The 14679-nt window shown below is 43.3% G+C and overlaps 1 protein-coding gene across 4 annotated transcripts in view; it reads right to left on the bottom strand.

Moving 5' to 3' along the window:
* The window catches only part of trrap (transformation/transcription domain-associated protein), a 119026-nt gene that overhangs the window by 99932 nt on the left and 4415 nt on the right, over positions 1-14679 (bottom strand). For all 4 annotated transcript variants that reach the window (XM_034214292.1, XM_034214293.1, XM_034214295.1 and 1 more), the window contains exons 9-20: positions 14142-14230; positions 12322-12418; positions 11261-11399; positions 7986-8064; positions 6805-7039; positions 4591-4927; positions 4305-4402; positions 3936-4130; positions 3628-3819; positions 3378-3543; positions 2253-2509; positions 659-859 (exon numbers count right to left, since the gene is read on the bottom strand). In XM_034214292.1, coding sequence (XP_034070183.1) covers positions 659-859; positions 2253-2509; positions 3378-3543; positions 3628-3819; positions 3936-4130; positions 4305-4402; positions 4591-4927; positions 6805-7039; positions 7986-8064; positions 11261-11399; positions 12322-12418; positions 14142-14230 — 2085 coding nt within the window. The remainder of the gene's footprint in view (positions 1-658; positions 860-2252; positions 2510-3377; positions 3544-3627; positions 3820-3935; positions 4131-4304; positions 4403-4590; positions 4928-6804; positions 7040-7985; positions 8065-11260; positions 11400-12321; positions 12419-14141; positions 14231-14679) is intronic.

The following is a 14679-nucleotide window of genomic DNA, read 5'->3' as shown; positions in this document are numbered from 1 at the left end:
TAAGCCTAGAGATTCAAGCATTCAGCCTTCAGCCTGTGTGTGAGAGTGAGAGTGTGAGTGTGTGTGTGTGTGTGTGTGTGTGAGTGTGAGTGTGAGAGTGTGAGTGTGTGTTGCCTTTGCCCAGGATGATGATGGCAAACACACAGATGGATAGCCAGAAAGAAGGAGCAGCCATTAGTGAGAGTAAATAATGCTGTCATGGTGGCCCACACTAGATTGATGATTACTGACTAGGGATGAGGAGGAGAAACAGGAGATGAATTTAATTCACACACACACACACACACACACACACACACACACACACACACACACACACACACACACACACACACACACACACACACACACACACACACACCACACACACACACACACACACACACACACACACACACACACCACACACACACACACACACACACACACACACACACACACACACACACACACACACACACACACACACACACACACACACACACACACACACACACACACGACAAGGATGTATTGCTCTCAATGGAGCACAATAATGAAGAGTATCTAGCTATTTTACGTTTAATTCCTTTTTGTCGAGCTGAAATAGAATGGTTAAAAGGGGGAAGACAGACGCTTTGGATTGATTAGTTAGTTATAACTGAGAGGGTGGTCTTACCTTCTCCATGGGGAGCTGTATGGACGCCTTGCAGTCGGTGAATTCGGCCTTGATGCTCGGCCCCTGGACCTCGGTCACCACGTAATGCAGCCTCTGAGACTCCTTCAGCATCTTCCTGTTGCTGCCACCGAACTTTCCCAACACCCGGTAGGCCACGTGAGAGATGCTCTCGGCCGGGTTACGAAGGGTACGCCACAACGCCTGCAGCACAGGAGGAGAAGGAGAGGAGTTAAAAGCCTCATCAGGGTATGTGCAGGAACCCTGAAGTCAAATGTAAAACCTTTAAAGACCTTTTTTGGACCCTTTCCACACATTTTAAGACCTCATCGCCACTTTGAGTTTTAACCGGTTACCTTGGCGACACACTTTACCTCACATTGACTATATACAGTATTGATTGTCCTTCCTCCTTATCTTCCAACCATTTGGACGCAGACTTGCATTTCCCCATAACGATGTTGTTTAACAACCGGCGTAAACGGACCTTCGCGCTATCAAGCCGTGAGCGTGCGATGTCCTGTTCAGATGACGTCAAACCCAACGGGATGCCATAAATAAACTACACAGAATCACACTACACACCTACGCAATGATTACATTTAGGCACACTGTAGAATACAACCTCTTTGGACCATTTATATACTTATTGAAAACAAGCTACAAAATGTAATACCTTGGAAAATGCCGTTTAATACTTTTTAATAGCCTTAATTTTCACTAAATTGATTTATCAACTTTTAATACTTTTTAAGACCCGCGGACCCCCTGTTCAGTGTTGATAGGAAACAGAATAAGGGGGTAAACCATAATTAAAAGCAGGGAATCAATGTCTACACAGTCATGAAAGACTACATCTATGGGGAGACATGTGGCACAGTGCGTTGGTGTTAGGATCAGGGGAGCACAGGTTCAAACCCCACTGCAGTCAGCATGTCGTTGTGTCCCTGAGACACTTCTGTAGGGATTGTCCACAGTATTGAGTATGTAAGTCGCTTTGGATAAAAGCGTCTAACAAGCAACATATAATGTGATAATCTACACCACAATGAAGTCAACAAAAAGCAGGGAGAGCTTATAAGTCGCACAGGACTTGTCATTGCAGTAATGAATCACCCATCACAGTTCAGCAGTATTGTAGTAAAGTGGTGTGTGTGATTGATCCTGGTTGTGTGTGTGTCTGGAAATATTGTAATGTCCTCTGTTTACCACTAGAGGGCAGGTATGCCAAGGGCCTTGTGACTGCTCCAATGAGTCGATATAAATCAATGAGGACCCTTAGAGACAAGTGAGAACAAGATGCTGGTGATCTATATTCTAATACTGACTTAACTCTTGAAAAAAACAGTTTTGCAAGGATAACCTTCAGAAGTTTCTCTAAAGAAGTGGGGGTAAAGTGTGTTAAGTTACCTTTCTGTCATCTGTGAGAACAGGTGAAATAACACAATATATGTTCCTTTTTTTGAGTGCATGGAGAAATGGAAACTAACCTGGAGGAACACAGGGACTACATAAAGCTTTTGGATCTACAAGTGTCAGGCCAGGCAGCTTAGAAATATTTGCATTGGCCATTAGGATCATAGGAACACCCCCCCACCTGCATGAGCTCGGCTCTGACGGGCTGGATGTGGTCGTACAGGAAGTCGGGCTGCAGGTTGTCCACACACAGCTCCAGGGTGCGGAGGCCCTGGCTGACCAGAGTCTGAGAGCCGTTGAGAGCAGAAACCAGCGGGTCCATCAGCATCGGTAAGTACGGCAGCAAGGAGCTCAGACGCACCGGCACCGTCAGACACAACTCCACAAACAGATCCTTCATGTGCTGCTTGTGAAGCCCACTCTGCAGCATGTTCAGACCTAATGGCATGGAAAGGGCGGATTAATTAGGCGAGGAGGAGGTATTAACGGAGGGGCGTACGTCTTCAACACTCATCACATACAACTAGTGTTGTCACATACAACTAGTGTTGTCACGATACCAACGTTTTGGTTTCGATACCAAGTCAAGAATTCGATTCCGATTATTTTTCGATACTTTTCTTAAAAAAAGGGAAACGGTCTTAAATGTAATTATTGTGCTTTATATTTCACACCAGAACCAGAACACAAACTTTTAAACAATGAGAACAATAAATAAAATAATTGACAACAATTTGTATTAAATACAATTAAGCATCATCTATAAACAACTTTTTTGTTTTTCGCTTCTGGGGTCTTCTTTGTCAACAAGCCGAAGCGCAGCGGCAGTTGCACTCCCACTTGCTGCAATGCTTCTCGCTTTCTCACATGCTCTGGCAGCTAGTGCGTGCACGAGAGAGGGGAGGGACTTGGAGCGTGCACGAGAGATGGGAGGCACTTAGAGCGTGCTTGAGAGGGGAGGCACTTAGAGCGTGCTTGAGAGGGGAGGCACTTAGAGCGTGCTTGAGAGGGGAGGCACTTAGAGCGTGCTTGAGAGGGGAGGCACTTAGAGCGTGCTTGAGAGGGGAGGGACTGCAGGCACGGCTGCAGGGAGTGGAAGCAGAGCGCTGAACACACACGGGTCTTTATTAAAACGGCACTTTCTCACCGGAGTACTTTTCCCCGTCATTCTTAAAGTACCGATACAAATGAAACGGAGGAATCGTAACGTTTTTAACGGCAGGGTATCGCGGTACCTTTCAAATATTGGTACACCGTGCAACCCTACATACAACTAATCTTTAATTCAGAGTATGTGAGGCGTTACCTTGCAGCAGGTTAGGTAGAAGCGGTAGGAACTCCTGGTAGAGAAGATCATGGCTGCCTCCACCAATGGAGCGGAAGAGAGCTCGGAGAAGCAGGAAGTAGTTGTAGGGTTCCTTAGCTGATTGGGCGAGCTCCATGGAGCTGTTCACGATCTTGTGGAGGTGTGGCTGAAGAAACAGGGACAGTTTAATATTAGTAATGAGTCAAACAATTACACAGCCTTGGAAATAAGACCAAATAAATCCTCCTACCTTTAGCATTTGCTCATTCTCAGCAGCAAACAGTGACACGGAGCCAAATACGAGTTTGAAAAGCTTGAGGTAAAGATTTGAGAGCTCGACGTTAGAGCCCATCTCTGGTAGTCTCTCGAGAAGATACTCCACGAGGATGGTGGCAAACAGAGCCGACGTTGACAGGTTGGCCAGGAACGAATTTGCCACAATCTGGGAAACAACAGAATACAAGAAATATAATTTGAGCACAATGGATAATTTCTTGTTTAATAAAAACATGATATAAAAGCACCCCATTTCCTGTTTGTGTGCAAGACATCACGTACCTGCAGTGCATAGTTCTTGGAGATCCTCTCCACCATGTAGGGCACAGTGGTCTGAAAGATCTCCTTGAATGTGAGAGGGTTCATCATGGTGAAGACTCCGGCAAAATGCTCCAGGACTTCTTTCTCCTCCTTCATGCGAACAGTCTGACAGTTTGCCACCCTGATGTACGTCTGCTGGTTGTTGGCAACCTGAACCTGGAGAGGAAAAGCATGACAGCTGTTACACTGGGATGTTGCTGGAATTAAATCACTAATTACCAGAGCCCTGTCTTCCTGAACGCACATGTAAAGAATTTCGATATGAGACAACTATTTTGTCATTGCACAAATAAAGTTGGAGATTGTAAAGTCACGATTCATTGGCTGTACCTGGTAGATGTCCAGGGCCTGCATGGCGTATTTCACCAGCTTAATGTAGATCTGGGTCTCCTTCGGCTGAAGCTGCTTGTTAGGAATGAATTGGGCCTCTGGAAAAAGAGGATTTTAAAAAGACAGAAGTTAGAGAGTGCATGTAGGTCAGCGTTTCCGCCAGGTGGGCGTCATGCCGTCAGCCCTGGTCTGGCGGAAACACTGATGTGGGTACATTTCAAGCAATTTAAGATAGATAGGCATTTGTATGCCATGCCTAATGCCTAATGTATCCGTGTCCTCTCACCTCCTGGAGCTTTGCAGGACGTGATGCCCCAGGTGATCGTCTTCACCCCGCACACCAGAGTCTTCACTAAGCTGCGGCAGTCGGACACCTGGAACGTCTGCTTGTCTTCCTTCTCACCAGCTCTGTCTAAGGACGTTGATGGAGGTTGAGGCCCCGCAGCGACGGGTGTGGGAGGAGCGGGAGGTAAGATGGCCGGAGTGGTGGATGGAGTGGGTGTGGCCGGTACACCAGGTAACACTCCTGGTTCGACCACACCCATCTCTGACTGGGGCTTGCACTTTTTGAAGATGGAGACCAGCTGGTAGCGTGCGATGGTGTGGAACTTCAGCACAAAGACCTGAGGAGACAGGAAGTGAAAAAATAAACATGTCTTTATTAAAAAGGTCCCCTATTATATTGTTTTTCATCAATACATTATAGGTCTCAGATCTATACAAAACATGTCTCTGAAGTGTTTGGCTCCAAAAACCAAACAGATAATTGCAGCATTACCCATAATCCCCTCTGTTTCCAAAGTGCTGATTCTCTGTCTGTTACTTTAGATGAAAATAAGGAGCCCCTCCCCACGCCCCTCTGAGAGACATTTGGTTACAAAGAACACAATGGTGCTCTAGGAGGAGATTCAGGTGATAAGGTGGGGGGGGGGGGGGGGTTATCTTGGTTGCTGATTGGCTAATGGTTACACAAGACAACACATCGTTATGACATCACAAAGTGGCCAAAATCTGATCAGCTCATTTTCAGACAGGTTTTTATAGAAATGGATCAGGACACAAAGAGAGAGAATCTTTGTTCCTGAAGCTTTCAGAGTCTCTTTCCACAGAGGGGACACATGTTGATGTAGAAGAGACATGAAGAAGAGGGGACACATGTTGATGTAGAAGAGACATGAAGAAGAGGGGACACATGTTGATGTAGAAGAGACATGAAGAAGAGGGGACACATGTTGATGTAGAAGAGACATGAAGAAGAGGGGACACATGTTGATGTAGAAGAGACATGAAGAAGAGGGGGCACATGTTGATGTAGAAGAGACATGAAGAAGAGGGGGCACATGTTGATGTAGAAGAGACATGAAGAAGAGGGGACACATGTTGATGTAGAAGAGACATGAAGAAGAGGGGACACATGTTGATGTAGAAGAGACATGAAGAAGAGGGGACACATGTTGATGTAGAAGAGACATGAAGTAGAGGGGACACATGTTGATGTAGAAGAGACATGAAGAAGAGGGGACACATGTTGATGTAGAAGAGACATGAAGAAGAGGGGACACATGTTGATGTAGAAGAGACATGAAGAAGAGGGGACACATGTTGATGTAGAAGAGACATGAAGAAGAGGGGACACATGTTGATGTAGAAGAGACATGAAGAAGAGGGGACACATGTTGATGTAGAAGAGACATGAAGAAGAGGGGACACATGTTGATGAAGAAGAGACATGAAGAAGAGGGGACACATGTTGATGTAGAAGAGACATGAAGAAGAGGGGACACATGTTGATGTAGAAGAGACATGAAGAAGAGGGGACACATGTTGATGTAGAAGAGACATGAAGAAGAGGGGACACATGTTGATGGAGAAGAGGGGACACATGTTGATGTAGAAGAGACATGGAGAAGAGGGGACACATGTTGATGAAGAAGAGACATGAAGAAGAGGGGGACACATGTTGATGTAGAAGAGACATGGAGAAGAGGGGACACATGTTGATGTAGAAGAGACATGAAGAAGAGGGGACACATGTTGATGAAGAAGAGACATGAAGAAGAGGGGACACATGTTGATGTAGAAGAGACATGGAGAAGAGGGGACACATGTTGATGTAGAAGAGACATGAAGAAGAGGGGACACATGTTGATGTAGGAGAGACATGAAGAAGAGGGGACACATGTTGATGTAGAAGAGACATGAAGAAGAGGGGACACATGTTGATGTAGGAGAGACATGAAGAAGAGGGGACACATGTTGATGTAGAAGAGACATGGAGAAGAGGGGACACATGTTGATGTAGAAGAGACATGAAGAAGAGGGGACACATGTTGATGTAGAAGAGACATGAAGAAGAGGGGACACATGTTGATGTAGAAGAGACATGAAGAAGAGGGGACACATGTTGATGTAGAAGAGACATGATGAAGAGGATTTTGCATAATAGTTCCCCTTTAAAGTATATGTAATATGCATCATTGATATGCTCTGTGTTGCGTACCTCCAGCATCCTCATCAGGATGTCCCGCCCATTGCCGTTCTCCTGCTCTGACTTAGAGCGGATGCAGTCCACCAGGTTCAGCAGCAGCTTGCAGGACATGGTCTGGATGTTGCTGGGAAGGGACTCGTCATCAATGTTCTTGGCAAAGAGCTGCACAGCTAGGGATAAATCTGTCAGGGGCAAGTTCTGACGGACGTGATGCACCAGGTCTGCCAGGGTGCTGTAGGCCAGGGGTCTGAGAGGAAAAGGAATCATGTAACTATGACATGTGGAGCACAATTCAATGGTATTATGTCCCTTTGCTCCAGTGTGTTATATTGGTTTGTGTGCCTATAAATGGTCTGCAAAGGCTAAAATCCTTAAGTTCCTATGTAACAGCCAAACGCACTTCTATTGGCTGATGCTCCAATACATTGTACGTGGCTAAGGGGTGGGACGTCTCTAATCGGTTGACCAATCACAACAGAGCAGGCCAGCTAATCAATCAGAGAAGATTCGGTTCTGGTTTCAGACAGAGGGTGAAAAGAGGTGCTGCAGCACAGGCAGTATGAGAAAAATAAAGACATTTTTTAACATTAAAGCATGGAGACATGTCCCAGTAGAGACACTAAATGCAAATATGAACCTGAAAATGAGCAGAATATATATTATTTTTAATTATATTTTATGACTTAATAGTAGTAGAAACCGAACAGCCGGCTCCAGTTACCTGACATTTTCTAAAAAACTAGTTTTAGGAAAGGATAAGCCAGGAAAAGTTTTGACAGATATGGAAAGCAGCTCTGGGATGCAACACACTGCGAGGGAGACGTGGAGGAGAAAGGGAGCTAATCACTGACACTAATAGTCCTGCCAACTGCCTTGTTTCCAATTCAGCCCTAATGTGAAATGACAGCTATTTTGTTGATGAGGTGAGCCAGTTTGGCATCTGAAGAGGGTCAACAAGGCTTTGAAATCGACCTGAGGAGGGATGTCAGCACGCCCTCCGGAGATGCAGGTGTACGGGACAAATTGACAGTGAGTTCTGCTGCAGGCGCCGAGTTAGCTTCCCTGAAAACCTCAGCAGCTCTGAGAAACGCCTGATTAATATGCTAGGACACTTACCATGCACCTGGCTGAGAAATCAACCACAAGAGAGAGAGAGATACTGACACTATTGAAAATGATGGTAAAAAACTCACCTCAGAGTCTCTCGTGCGGTGTAACCAGAGCCGATCAGGATGGATTCATCGAAGAGTTTGTCCATGCAAGGAATAAACTCTGAAAAACAATAACATATATTTTTGTTATTCAAATATTTGAGGTGAAACCCAAAATGGGGTAGACATGTTTCTTCACAAAAGAGGTGCATATTTTGATACATTTTTCATCTTTATTATCATTGAAAAATATGTTATTGTGATCTCAATGTGATTTCAAAAGGGTTTGTACTAGGGCCGGGACTCGATTAAAAAAATTAATCTAATTAATTAGAGGCTTTGTAATTAATTAATCGAAATTAATCGCATTTTTAATCACATATAAATATTTGACCTAAGAACAGTGAGAAGCAAAACATTTTCACATGGATTTTAGTATACCATTAGGCGCATTCACACCGCAGTACTTTTCCCACAAAGGTTCATGAGAATTTAGTTCATGAGAACTCTTTGAACCTGGGGGTGGATTAGGCAAATGAAGCCGCTGACGTCACTTCTTCTTCTTCTGCTTTGGGTTTACTGGCAGGCCGCAAACCACTTCACGGCGTATACTGCCGCCCAAAGTCCCCGGCCGGAAGTCCCCGGAGTTGGGGACTGGCTTCAGTAGAAGCTGCTGGGACTCCCAGCAGCTTCTACTGAAGCCTTCCGAGTAAATCGCCAGAACGCCGACACCTCCTCATCTCCACCGCTCCCATGTTTTATTTTGTGTTGCCATAAGTTAGTCTCTCTGCGTTTCTGCGCTGGGCTAATGCTAATAATGCTAATGCGAGGATAATACAATGGCGGCTTCACAAAACGTTTTGGGAGTTTTACGGGGCGTGGTTTGCAATCCGCCCAGCCAATCAGAAATATAGCTCTTTTCTCACAAGAGAGCCGTACGAAAGTCCCTGCTCTCTAGCAGCTCTCTGCTCTCTAGCAGGGACTTTCGTGGGGGTAAAAAGGTTCTCATGAACTAATTTTAGTACCGGCTCTTTTTGGTGTGAACGCGATAAAAGAGGCTAACGTCCACGCTAGCTTCCACGCTAGCTGCTATATGTTTTGCATTGAGGTGATACTTGAGGCTTGATGTGCTGCGGTGATATGCGAATTCCTTTTTGCATAATTTGCACACAACCGTGCTCTTATCGACGCTTCCATCCGTCCGTTTTTTAAAACAACATTTCCCACTGTTGTTCACTGTGGTTTGTTGTTGTCTGAAGTCATGAACGTTAGTTGGTGCTCCAGTATAATCGGTACGCCTGAAACTCATCCAGTGAGAAACGTTCCGCGGTGCAAAAATAAGTGCGATTAAAATGCGTTAATTTTTTTAACGCGTTAATTTTTGTGTAATTAATTAATCTTAATTAACGCGTTAAAGTCCCGGCCCTAAACCAGCCTGCTTCAGTAAGTATGTAGTAGGTCAAGATATCGCTGCAGCGCCACAGTACTTCTTTCAAAATGGTATTTTAACAACAAAATATACAAAATATTGGGGTTCCTGCGCTTTGAATATTGCGATTTCGATGTATTTTGATTAATTATGCGTCCCTACTACACTTTAGGGCTGCAACAAACGACTAATTTGATAATCGATTAATCTATCGATTAATGAAACGATTAATCGACTATTCGGACTATTATGCCTTGCACAATTTCTCAAACGCTCTTATTTAGCCATCAACTTTTAGATTTAGCTTGAGGTTGTTTTAGGCATGTGGAAACTAACAATGAAGACAATAAAGCGTCTTTGGGTTCAAGAAAAGCGCTATAGAAATAAAATGTATTATTATTATTATTATTAAAGATGAATATTTGATTCAAAAATACATATATTATTAAATTAACTAAACAAATTGTGGACAGAATTAACAGTTTTTTATTTAAATTAAATAAATAATATTTCACATCAAAAGAAACAATGTTTTAACAAATCGTATTAAATAATGTGATGACAGAACTGTAAACAGAATAGCTGAAACTTTAACAAAATAAATAACTCTGTTACCTCTAATCATTAACCCATGCTTGTATCATTTTGTTATCTCCGTGTGTTGCTGACGTGGAAACGTTGCTCGTGATGGGGCTACAGAGCTGCTAGAAAGATGGTCGAACCCGGTGCATTCCTCCGTCTGAATGTGGAGCACTTTTGCTAAATGTTTAGACAAATTGCTCGTGTTAACGCCCTTACATGCTAAACTCTTATTACACTATTGGCAACGAGCATCGTCCACATCGAGACGGGTAAAGTTTAACCACACCTCGGAGCGCGTTCTCTCCGCCATCCCCGCAGTGTGTTGCTGCATGTAGCAGCCGTGTGTGTGTAAACTGCCCCGCCCCCTCGCACACAGGAAAGATCGAAAATACACCATAGACGCAACGAGTTGGCGACACTAAGACTGCGATATAATGTTTTTGTAGCAATAATACACGACATATATTTTTTAAATGTCTCCAGTACCGATAAAAAGACCGATAACGTTGGAGCTTAACGGCGCGTAAAACACACGTGATGACGTCACCAAGGAATCGACGACTGAATTAGTTGGCAACTAATTTGGTCATCGATTTTAATCGATTAAGTCGATTAGTTGTTGCACCCCTACTACACTTGTTGCAGTATATGGTGTTAACAATTCATTTTTACAAGACAAAAACGTGCATGAAGATATCGAAAAATGTGTTTTTATTCAATATATTAGTAACTGTCCCTTCCTGAGAGACAGAACATTGGCTGCAGAACCTATGGTTAGATAGTTTCCTCAGTTTTCTGCAACTCCACAATGTCAAATCTCTCGACGAAATTGATCCAAATGACTGAAAATGGTTTGAGCCCAGAAGTAACTCACGATATAAGGCAGAAAATTGTCCAAAATGTGTTATCGCTGACCAAGTTTCCCCTGATGGGTGGTTGTGGTTGAGCTTTTATTCCATTTCAGTCAGTCTCACTGCTCAGTCACAGAATCAATAATGGGGGTTTTTGCAGCCGGGTTGACAGCTTATAAAAAATGTATTTCAGTGTGAAATGTGCAAAATAGAGTTTAACATTCTCTGCAATAATGTAGGCTGCTAATGTCTTGACCAAGAGGAATATATTAAACTATATTATCCTTAAAGTTTCTTTAACTTTTACTGAGGAGAAAATAAGTGTGTGTGTGAGTGTGTGTGTGTGTGTGTGTGTGTGTGTGTGTGTGTGTGTGTGTGTGTGTGTGTGTGTGTGTGTGTGTGTGTGTGTGTGTGTGTGTGTGTGTGTGTGTGTGAGTGTGAGTGTGAGTACATACGGCTGCGTAGGTCCGTGGTGAGGATGTGCTTGGCGGCGATGAGCAGTTCCTTGCGGAGGTGGGCGGTCTCGGAGGGGCAGTTGGTCAGCAGCTGCAGCATGCCCTTCACCATCTGCTGGGAGTACTTCCCTACCAGGTCCTGGTCAGGTGCAAACACAAGAGATATGAGTGAAAGCAATACAAATAATAAACTCATATTAGTCCTGTTACTGAGGCAAGCTATGGCCAAGAGAATGGCTCAAATGTCTTTACTAGGGAAATAAAGAGTTCCATATTGAATTAAAACATCAATGCAAGAAGAGATATGAGTGAAAGTCATATTAACTCATATTAGTCCTGTTGTTAAGGCAACCTATGCTAGGCCAAGAGAAATGAAAACATCAATCAAGAGAAATGTTGGAGTGATTATTCAATATTTTTTGAATTTGATACTTTTTCATTTAACTTGGACAGACAGGGTGTCAATAACAACACAAACAACTATTCACTAAAACCCCAAATTGAATTATTTCTATGTTTTTTTTAAGTTAGAGACAATTGTCAGATTGTTTACTGCCTTTAACACTTTATCTTCAGAGGAAGCTATTTGTGCTGTCATGCAGTGTGAAAACTCAATCTAAAAGCTCAGTAAATAAACAGTCGTATTTTCATTTTCTAATTGTCTTGTTTTATCTTTTTTCTTCCGAGCGCCAGTGTCTCTATATCAGCGAGCGCATTATAATACACTCTGTTTTCTGTCAATCACCGGACGCCCACGAGGAGAAACTATGTCAAGAATCCTTCAAAACACGCCGGCTTGATTTACCATGTCTTCATATTTATGCGGGGGATTTTCACTTGTAAATAATATCAAGCTGAGTCTGACAAGAGAATGCAACACGAAAGCATTTACAAATGATATGTGTGTGTGTAGTACACATTGAAAGATACTGGTGAGAAAGCACATAATGCAAGAAGAGACTTAAAACAAAAATGACAACTTTAACAACACATTTCTGTAAGGCAGGATTGCTCATTTAACTCAATAATTGACGGTGTAAGCTTAAATCCGACAGGTGTACCTGGTAGATGCGGATAATGTAGGCCAGAAATGACAGAGTCTTGATCTGAGCAGCGATGAAGTCGGCGTACAACTCCTTGTTGTAAAGCTTGTGTTGCCTGCAGAGGAAACAGCACAATGTACACAACTCCAGTCAGTCCTATAAAAGGCATGAATGATGTTGTCTACCTGCAGTAGGTTACTAATACAGAGGTTGGTATGGTGGGTTTACATTTGGGACCCGCTCTATCGAAATCAGTCGGAAGTCGCAGCGGCTCATTTCAAAATAAACGTGGATTTGCGTAAAAAACTATTTTTTCGGGGTTCGGGTGTTTTGTTTGATTTTAAATTATCAAAGTCTTGGCTTTCAGAATATGAAACTTTTATTTCCAAAATCACACGATAAATACATGTTTGAAGTTTGTAAAGGGAAGATGACAGGCACCTCTCACTCGCAATCTGCTCTTCCGCAGCGCCGCCCCCCCTCCCTCCGGCTGACATTATGAATGTACGCGTATAGTAATCATAGATAACACGGCAGGGTCCGTTACAGTTTGTTTTCATCTGGTTTCAATTAAACAAAGTCTTGGCTTTCAGAATATTAAACTTGTTTCGGAAAATTCAGATGATAAATACAGCTTTGAAGCTTGTAACGGCATAATTACAAGCGGAGAACGGAGTAACTTGACGTCACAGCAGGCAAAACAACAGCCGGTGTTTCTCGTGAGTGTTTTCCCCAGGAAACAAACGCAATACACGCAAAATTACACACACACACACACACACACACACACACACACACACACACACACACACACACACACACACACACACACACACACACACACACACACACACACACACACACACACACACACACACACACACACACACACACACACACACACACACACACACACACACACACACACACACACACACACACACACACACACACACACACACACACACACACACACACACACACACACACACACACACACACACACACACACACACACACACACACACACACACACACACACACACACACACACACACACACACACACACACACACACACACACACACACACACACACACACACACACACACACACACACACACACACACACACACACAGCTTCCCCCTAGACCAGTAATCCAAACGAAAATATCTTCCCTCCGTACTATTTTGATCATTTGCTAATAACCAATCAGATCGATGGATTCCAGAGAAGAGAAAACTTTGAAGGCCTTTTTCTCAAAATGATGACTCGGTGAAAGTCATTATATAAAGTGACATATTTCGCTTAATATTTGGAGAACAACAACAATCCTGATATCATTAGAAAGCTAGGAATCTCCTCTTTCCAGTAGTGTATACAACTCAAAATGTGTCTTCGGGTCAATGCGACTGATTTCGATAGAGCAGGTCACATGTGGGACGTGGTTCTGGATGGGTGATTTGTTTGTTTGCGTCACAGCTTGTACTACACATCAGGAGAACTGTCTCTCTATACCTGCCTGAGGAGTTGTTAAATTAACTGCATTTCTGTCGTGATGCGAACGCTTAAAACTCCAGTCCTGCTACCCCGAGAGCTCTTACCTCCTGCTAAGCCAATTCCGACACTTTTTAATTCCCCAAAATGGATTTTAACTCAGGCTTTGTCAGGCTAAGTGGAAAGGCAAAAGCACCAAGAAACTTAGTACCAGAGAGGAAGATGAAGAGGAATCAAATGTGTTCTATTTAACCTTTTTTGATGGCTGTAAAGTGACATTTAAAGTTGTTCTACAGTATTTTTCTTTCAAACGCATCCAAGACACTGAGAATAATCTCACCTGGCCTGCGGAGACACCTGCAGCATGATGGTGTTCATGATGAGGGGCACGAACTCCGACACCACATTGTGAATGTTCAGTTTATAAAGCTGAGGAGAAACACAGTCTCGTTTTAATACATGGTTACAACTGAAGAAATGAAAAGATGCATTTTAAACGTTCACGGCCGTCTCCTCGTGCTCAGCAGGGACGCTCAGATCTTATCAGTTTGGCTTACAGCATCCAGGTTGTTCAAAAGGTACGTCACACTCACACTCACATTTACACATACTTACCCAAACAAGCGCTCTCACATTCACGTACCTTTGACTGGACTAAAGAACATCGCTCTCATCACAGTGCCCCAGCTGAGCACAAGTTCAACATAATTAAAAAGGTACATTAAATGAATTATGTATAAGAAAATTGTATTGAATTAAATATTCAAATTCCCAAAAATACTATTTTAACTTTTTCATTTTTAAAGGGGACCTATCATGCAAAATGCACTTTTTGATGTATTTCATACATAAAGATGTGTCCCCGGTGTGTCGGGGAA

Source organism: Gymnodraco acuticeps, unplaced genomic scaffold (genome assembly GCF_902827175.1).
Source record: "Gymnodraco acuticeps unplaced genomic scaffold, fGymAcu1.1, whole genome shotgun sequence".
In the NCBI taxonomy this organism is placed as follows: Eukaryota; Metazoa; Chordata; class Actinopteri; order Perciformes; family Bathydraconidae; genus Gymnodraco; species Gymnodraco acuticeps.
This window is presented reverse-complemented; position numbering and strand designations above follow the sequence as displayed.